The sequence below is a fragment of the Rhinopithecus roxellana genome, chromosome 11, assembly GCF_007565055.1.
Source record: "Rhinopithecus roxellana isolate Shanxi Qingling chromosome 11, ASM756505v1, whole genome shotgun sequence".
NCBI lineage: Eukaryota > Metazoa > Chordata > Mammalia > Primates > Cercopithecidae > Rhinopithecus > Rhinopithecus roxellana.
In genome coordinates, this window is record NC_044559.1 from 4755814 (window position 1) to 4763680 (window position 7867).

Consider the following 7867-nt stretch of genomic DNA (forward strand, 5'->3'; position numbering starts at 1 on the left):
GGCCTGGCTCTGGGCTGGGCAGTGGGCCAGGGTCCTGCTGTGTAGCTGAGCTCTGACAACAGGCTGTCTGGGGCTGGTGAGCTCCTGAGAGAGGGGACTGGTGCAGAGTACCCTAGGGTGGGAGCTCATGAGGAGGGGGTCTGTGGGGTGTGGAAGCCATTCTAGAGCAGGCAGATGACACTTGTGAGGGGAACAGGCATAGAAAGGACCCCTGTGGGGGTGGGGGACACACAGCCTCAGAAGGAGCAGGAAAGGGGCTTTGACAGGTCCAGGGAGCATCCCTGAGGTTTCCTAGCACAATTCCTACCAGCCGTGTCCCCAGGGTCTCCCCACCCCCCAACCCTCTGCAGTGCCAGCCCAATGGCCCTGGGCAAAACATCCTGGACTCTGGCTGTTACAAAGGAGGACAGGGTCATCTGGACCCGCCTGAGCTCCAGGCCCCCCACTTTCACAGCCCTGTCTGGGTCCAGAAGTTCATACGTATATAAATGAAAAATGTGCAAGAATCATATGATTGAATTCCCTTTCATAAAGAGGGCCCCTCTAAATTGTTTAAGCCCCGATTCACCCCTGCCCAAAGGAGACAGCAATGGCATGTGTGGGGCTATGGCCTTGAGACCCAGAGGTCCTGCTGCCCACGATACCCACTGCCCACCCTAGGGGGACTGGCCGTAGCCCTGGAGCCCCCAAACACCATGCAGGAATGCAAGAGGGTCTCAGCTCCTGGGTCCCAGACTGGGAGGGCCCACAGTCCAGTAAACTAATCAGGCCCCAACACACCCAGGAGAGCAGCTCCAGGAGCCTGCACTGGGGAGAGAGCCTCAGACCCCTGCCCCAGGCCTGCACCCCAGAAGTAGGAGCATGGGAAGACCTCTCCTTGGCTCCTGGCCAGCGGAAGTCACATCCCCCAGCCCTCTGGCTCCAGGCAGCCTCATGTCCTAGTCACTCCTTGGCCCACCTCACCGGTAGGTCAGAGCTCACTGCCCAAGGGCACCTCCCAGCTCCTCAGTGATGAGTGGAGGAAACAGGTGTTTACCAGGCGCTTGCATGCTTTGTCTCAGGGATGATTAGTGACACAGCCAGGAAGGCACGCTATCCCCATTTTACAGATGAGGAAACAGAGGCTCAGGTTGGGCTGGTGACTAAGGGAAGCAGCATGTGGCAGATGGCTTGAGGCATGTCTGTCCATCATGGGTAACAAGGGAGCAGCCCTGCCATTCCTCATGCGATGTGCCAGGAGCCAGGGAAGCTGCTTTCTAGGAGATTCTAGCTAGGGCCAGAAGCATCTCCCTGAGTGGTGGTGGAGGCCTCTGCCTACTCCTCCAGGACAGCCAGGGGATAGAAGGCACCGCTGACGTCATAGAGCCTCTTGGGTGAGTGAGCATCAGCTGAGTGGTGCCAGGTGACTACGCTTCTGCTCAGTGCTGTGCCCCCCTCTGCCTTGGGCAAGGCACCACCCTGAACGCCCCACCTATCCCATGGAGGCTGCAAACTGCTCTGCAGAGCCAGGGTCTCCAGGAATGGGGAAGGCAGTCACCCTCACTCTACTTGTGTTTGTGACCCAAAGGACTGCCCAGGTTTCCAGGCCCATAGAACCCCCAAACCCCCCACTGGGCCATACTGGAGACATTGAGCAGCAAGCTTGGAATCCTAGGCCTTGTCTCCAGGTACATATCAGTGCCCACAGGCTTGGGAAGCTTTGGTCTCGGGGGGCTGGCACTCACGCCCCCTGCCTCAAGGAAGAGGCATGTCCAGATCTCTCCTGTCCAGCCTCAGCCCTGCTCCCTGCCCCTATCCTTCATGGGGTCCCTAGGACAGGGTTACAGAAGTCTCATGATGTCAGGGGATGCTGCCACCCCAGTGCCAGGGTGGTTCCACCCAGCCCCTTCCTGCTGCCGCCCTCTCTGACTCACCTGTCCAACCTCCTACTGGGCTGGGGCCAGAGCATAGACAGGCACCAGAGGCAGCTATAAAAACACATTGGGCCAGTCCTCAGCATCCTAGTTGGCCACCGTCTGCTGCCACGCGATGCTGGGAGGCCTGGGGAAGCTGGCTGCTGAGGGCCTGGCCCACCGCACCGAGAAGGCCACTGAGGGAGCCGGTGAGGACCTGGGGCTCCTTTCTACCTGGGCTGGGGGGATCTGGGGCAGACTGGGTCTGTTGGAGGCGGATCTTAGTAGGCAGGTGAGGACCTCAGGGGAGGCCTTGGTCCCTCAGGAACCCTGGTCTGCAGCCTAACCAGGATAGCACGGAGTTAAGGGGTGCAGATCTGGGGAGGTCTCCTGGGGGCAGGGCATGAGTCCGGGTGCTGGGTGAACACTGGCAGCTTGGACCCTTTCCTCTGGAAATCTGGGGAACCTTTCTTGTCAAAACAGCCTATTCTGAATAACCTATGCAGGAAAAGGAAGATGAATTTTTATTTTTACCATAACTGTAAAGCTTCAGAGATTTCTTAACAAGTCTCCAAGTCTGATCTGTTCAAAGTCAAAAAGGACATTTTCAATGTCATCCAAGTCCTCTACAGCATGTTTACTCTTATTTTTATTTGTATTTGAGATGTAGTCTTGCTCTGACTGCCAGGCTGGAGTGTAGTGGTGCGATCTCAGTTCACTGTAAACTCTGCCTCCTGGGTTCCAGTGATTCTCCTGCCTCAGCCTCCGGAGTAGCTGGGATTACAGGCACCCACCACCATGCCCGGCTAATTTTTGTATTTTTAGCAGAGACGGGGTTTCTCCCTGTTGGCCAGACTAGTCTCAAACACCTGACCTCAAGTGATCCGTTCCTCTTCGCCTCCCAAAGTGCTGGGATTACAGGCGTGAGCCACTGCGCCCGGTCCGGAAGTGTATTTTGTAGGCAGAAGTCAGCAGCTGTGTGTGGGGAGATCCAGCCAGACCCCACCCGTGGGTCATCATGTGAAAAACAGTCTTACCTGAGTTTGTGTCCTCTTTCTAAATGGCAGTAGATGCATATTTTGTTTTTGACTCTGCAGCTGGTGTGGACCACCTGCTTTAACCTTTCACTAGCCTCTGAGTTTTCTATGATTCCTGTCGGGAGAAAAGCTGAGTGTTGGGAGAGAAGCTGAGGCAGGGCTTGCATGTCTGCTAGACTTGTTGGCTCCTGGCTTCCAGCACGCCCATTATCTCAAGTAGCCATACGTTTCTCATTCACTTGATACACCTTTTCCTTTCAACCCCCACATCCTCACCACCTGTTTCCTTGCTAGATCACCAATAAATAGCGTGGGCTCCCAGAGCTCGGGGCCTTTGCAGCCTCCACACGTGCGATGGCCCCCTCGTCCAATTTCTCTCTCAAACTGTCTTTTTCTCATTCCTTTGTCTCTGTGGGACTTTGTCGCCCCCACGACCTGGTGTTGGTCTCATCATCCCAACAAATTCCCATTCTAAAGATGAGGGAACCCAGAGGTGGAAGGTAGAGTTAGAGTAAGAACCATTTCTTCTGACTACGAAATTTTTCAGTTCTAGCACGCTACCACCCACACTTTAAAAAACTCTGACGTAGGCAGAGAATTCCCTCTTGTTGGAGGAATTGCTTTGAGAGATGTGGTTTTACTGGATGAGGCGTTGGAAACCGATCTGAGGCAGGCACCAGCACATCCTGAAAGGGGTGTGACCTGGCACACAGGCCCAGCCTGGGCTTCATGTCTCAGCTGGCAAGATGGCCTGCTCATTGCCATTCCAGGCCGGGCAGGGCCAAGGGGCTTGGGGAACCTGTGCCTTCATGGGACTCACTGAGCTCATCTTCAGGCAGCCAGGGCCCTGGCATCTCTGAACGAAGCCAGCTGTGGGGGAAGTTCCTTCTCATGAGCCAGTCTGTCCTGGCTGGGGGTGGCATCCCAGAGCCCCACCTTGGATGTCCAGGGACGTATAGGTCTATTGTGAGGATAAGTGGGCCTGCTCTGAGCCCTCACCCTGGACTTGGGGAGCAGTGGGCCTTCTTTGAGACCTCTCCCTGGACTGGGAGGGCAGTGGGCCTGCTCTGAGCCCTCACCCTGGACTTGTCTCCTCTGTTCAGTTCATGCCGTGGAGGAAGTGGTGAAGGAGGTCGTGGGACACGCCAAGGAGACTGGAGAGAAAGGTACAGTCGGCTGAGGTCGGGCAGGGAAGCAGGGAGGGAGGAAGGGAAGCCAGGTGCTGGGCCAACCTGTTCTTTGACTAACCAGGTCAAACACTGCCCCTGATGGTGCAGCCTTTCAGAGCCTCTCGGCTGGGGCAGTTATCTATGCTCATCGGAGGCCACAGAGCGTACTGCGTTAGGGCACTGTCTAGATGGTTCTCTCTGTGGAATGATAAGAAGACAAAGTCACAAAAGACTATGTGACAGCACACTGGGACAAAACATTTAACACGGCCAGGTGCAGCGGCTCACGCCTGTAATCCCAGCACTTTGGGAGGGCGAGGCGGGCGGATCACAAGGTCCGTGGTGAAATCCTGTCTCTACTAAAAATACAAAAAATTAGCTGGGCGCAGTGGCGGGCGCCTGTAGTCCCAGCTACTTGGGAGGCTGAGGTAGGAGAATGGCATGAACCCGAAAGGCGGAGCTTGCAGTGAGCCGAGATGGCGCCACTGCACTCCAGCCTGGGTGACAGTGAGACTCCGTTTCAAAAAAAAAAAAAAAAAAAAAACTTGTAAAATTATATGTTAAATGTTAAATTGATGTGTGTGAGCTGTGAGTAACATTATGCACAAAGCATGTGTATATCTCATTCCGTTTCAACAAAATAGATTCCGGGTACATGAAGGACTTAAATTTACATACAAGAATTTATTAACTTACTAGGAGATAACCATCTTAGCTCAGGCTGCTATTATAAAATACCAAAGGACAGGTGCAGTGGCTCACACCTGTAATCCTAGCCCTTCGGGAGGCCAAGGCAGGTGGGCCACCTGGGGTCAGGAGTTCGAGACCAGCCTGACCAATATGGTGAAACCCCATCACTACTAAAAATACAAAAATTAGCTGGGCATGGTGGCACATGCCTGTAATCCCAGCTACTCAGGAGTCTGAGGCAGGAGACGCCCTTGAACTGGGGAGGCAGAGGTTGCAGTGAGCTGAGATTATACCACTGTGCTCCAGCCTGGGTGACAGAGCAAGACTGTCTCAAAAACAAAAACAAACCATAAACTGGGTGACTTAGAAATGACTTAGAAACAATAGAAATTTATTTCTCACACTCCTGGAGGATGGGAAGTCCAAGGTCAAGGCACTGGCAGATTTGGCATCTGGTGAGGGCATCTTCCTGGTTCGTGGATGGGCCTTGCTGTGTCCTCACATGGTGGAAGGAGCTAGCTCTCTGTGGTCTCTTTTATGTGGGTGCTAATTTCAACCTCCCGAAGGCTGCACCTCTTAATATCATTACATTAAGGCTGAGGATTTCAACATGCGTTTTGAGGGGGAAGACATCATAAACATTTAGACATTGTAATAACATAAGAGAGTTTGGCCTAATCTTGGAGAGGGGAGAATCTTTAGAACCATGACAAAAAAAAACCAGCGGCCATAAAGGAAATATTAAGTAAATTTGGCAATCCAAAACTTCGAAATTTTCTATAGCCAAAAAAAAAAAAAAAAAAAAAAAATTATAAACTAAGGCAAAAGAAAAACTCATTAAAAATATGTGTAATAAAAATGATAATCCAATATAACAACCCAATATAAAAATGGCCAAAAGACATGAGCAGGCATTTTCCAGAAAAAAGGACAAGCAGGCAATGTACCCATGAGATGCTCAGTCTCACTCACAGTTGAAGAAATACAAGTTGTTGGGGAAATTAAAACCAAATTCAAATTCATTCTGCCAGGAGTCCTGCTGCCCTTGGTCCCATTGGGCCACTCCAGGGACTAATCCATTAAGATGGCCACATCCCACAGGCCAATCAAGGGGACGCAAGTTCAGCAGGTGGATCACTAGGACATTCTTCCTCTTTCTTTCCAACAGCCATTGCCGAAGCCGTAAAGAAAGCCCAAGAGTCAGCGGACAAAAAGATGAAGGAAGTTACTGAGACAGTGACCAACACAGTCACAAATGCCATCACCCATGCAGCAGAGAGTCTGGGCAAACTTGGACAGTGAGTGCACCTGCTACCACGGCCCACCCTTTCCGAGTCTCAATAAAAAGCCGTGAAATGAGTACATCAAGCCCTGGATTTATTCCCATTTGGATGGAAACACTAGGCAAAGTATTTTCTTGTTGATATAAAATATTTTACGTATTTATAGAGTACATTTGAGTGTTTACTACATGCACAGAATGTGTGGTGATCAATCAGTGTTTGGGGTGTCCATCACCTTGAATATTTGGTATTACTATGTGTTGGGTACATTTCAAGTCCCCTCTGTTAGCTACTTTTTTTTGTTTGTTTTTTGTTTTGAGACAGAGTCTTGTGTGATCTTGGCTCACTGCAACCTCTGCCTCCCAGGTTCAAGCAATTCTTCTCCTGCCTCAGTCTCCCGAGTGGCTTGGACTACAAGCGCAGGCCACCATGCCCGGCTAATTTTTTTTTTTTCCTGTATTTTTAGTAGAGATGGGATTTCACCATGTTAGCCAGGCTGGTCTTGAACTCCTGACCTCAAGTGATCTGCCTGCCTGGACCTCCTAAAATGCTGGGGTTATAGGCATGGAATACCGTGCCTAGCCTTCTAGCTACATTGAAACATACAATACATTCCTGCTAACTATAGTCCCCCTAGGTGAAATATTTTTCAATAGAAACACTGCATGTCCCCCGTGTCTCCTCTGCTGAGGCGGACACTGGCACTGGGGCCCCTGCTGCTGGCTGGATAGGTCCCCATGATGAATCAGATGCTTCTCTCTCACGCTAAGACCTTTCATGTCAGGAAGGGGCTCTTCTGGATGAATAGTGTCTGTGCTACGTTTCCTACAAAACTGTTTCCCCAGAAACTATACAAACTTTCAGGCACCTCAGTGCTTCAAGAACACGCTAAGGGAGGACCCTCATTTGTCTCACATGTTTTGGGGGATTTTTCTTGAGATGTTCATGCAGGACTCAGGGCAGATAACAGACCAGCTTGATAAAGAATTTAGCAAGGAAGGCCCCCACTGAGCTGCTTCTTGTTCTCGCAGAGCTCAGATAAGCATTTCTGCTGGACAGTTACAGAATCTGGTCAAGGAGAGACTGAGTCACTGCTTAGTCATCCTAGAAGCCACTGTTGATTTTTTTTTTTTTAAGATGGAGTTTCACTCTGTTGCCTAGGCAGGAGTGCAGTGGCATGGTCTTGGCTCACTGCAACCTCTGCCTCCTGGATTCAAACAATTCTCCTGCCTCAGCCTCCCGAGTAGCTGGGACTACAGGCGCCCGCCACCAGTCCCAGCTAATTTTTTGTATTTTTAGTAGAGACGGGGTTTCACCATGTTAGCCAGGATGGTCCCGATCTCCTGACCTTATCATCTGCCTGCCTTGGCCTCCCAAAGTGCTGGGATTACAGGCGTGAGCCACCACGCCCGGCCCAGAATATTTAGCGACTGATGTCAGGCCTACATGTTGATAGTGGGTAGTAGTGGGCAAGATGCCTGGCCCTCTCTCTTTCTTCTCATGAGCAATTCAGTATCACAGAGGTTAAACATATCTTTAAGTAGCATTTAACTTAAATTTTTTTTAATAAAAAAAGAGAATTAATTTATAAAAATATTGCATCCCCTATTTCTCTGCTGGAAGCTATTTGTTCTTAGCATAAATTAGAAGAAAAGGTGTTTTGCTTAAAAAATAAGTGAGTTGCTCACCGTATTTCTGGATCTCATCTAGAATTGGCCTCACAGTTTGTGAACAGCCCAGGAATAGCCAATGTCTTAGCTTTGGAACATTTGCCACTTTCCAGCTACAGCTGAACC

General features: G+C 50.9%; 1 protein-coding gene across 1 annotated transcript; it reads left to right on the top strand.

Moving 5' to 3' along the window:
• The first annotated feature begins 1964 nt into the window (after positions 1-1964).
• On the top strand, positions 1965-6147 carry LOC115900339 (protein FAM25A). The gene is made up of 3 exons (XM_030940249.1): positions 1965-2101; positions 4033-4095; positions 5957-6147. Exons 1-3 carry the CDS (start codon positions 2029-2031, stop codon positions 6088-6090), a joined length of 270 nt encoding a protein of 89 aa, XP_030796109.1. The 5' UTR covers positions 1965-2028; the 3' UTR covers positions 6091-6147.
• The last annotated feature ends 1720 nt before the right edge of the window (positions 6148-7867 follow it).

Excerpts from the sequence above, each read along its gene's own strand:
- LOC115900339 (XM_030940249.1), top strand. The coding sequence starts at position 2,029 with ATGCTGGGAGGCCTGGGGAAGCTGGCTGCTGAGGGCCTGGCCCACCGC. Across the intron at positions 2,102-4,032 it reads GAAGGCCACTGAGGGAGCCG|TTCATGCCGTGGAGGAAGTG; the intron begins GTGAGGACCTGG and ends TCCTCTGTTCAG. Across the intron at positions 4,096-5,956 it reads CAAGGAGACTGGAGAGAAAG|CCATTGCCGAAGCCGTAAAG; the intron begins GTACAGTCGGCT and ends TCTTTCCAACAG.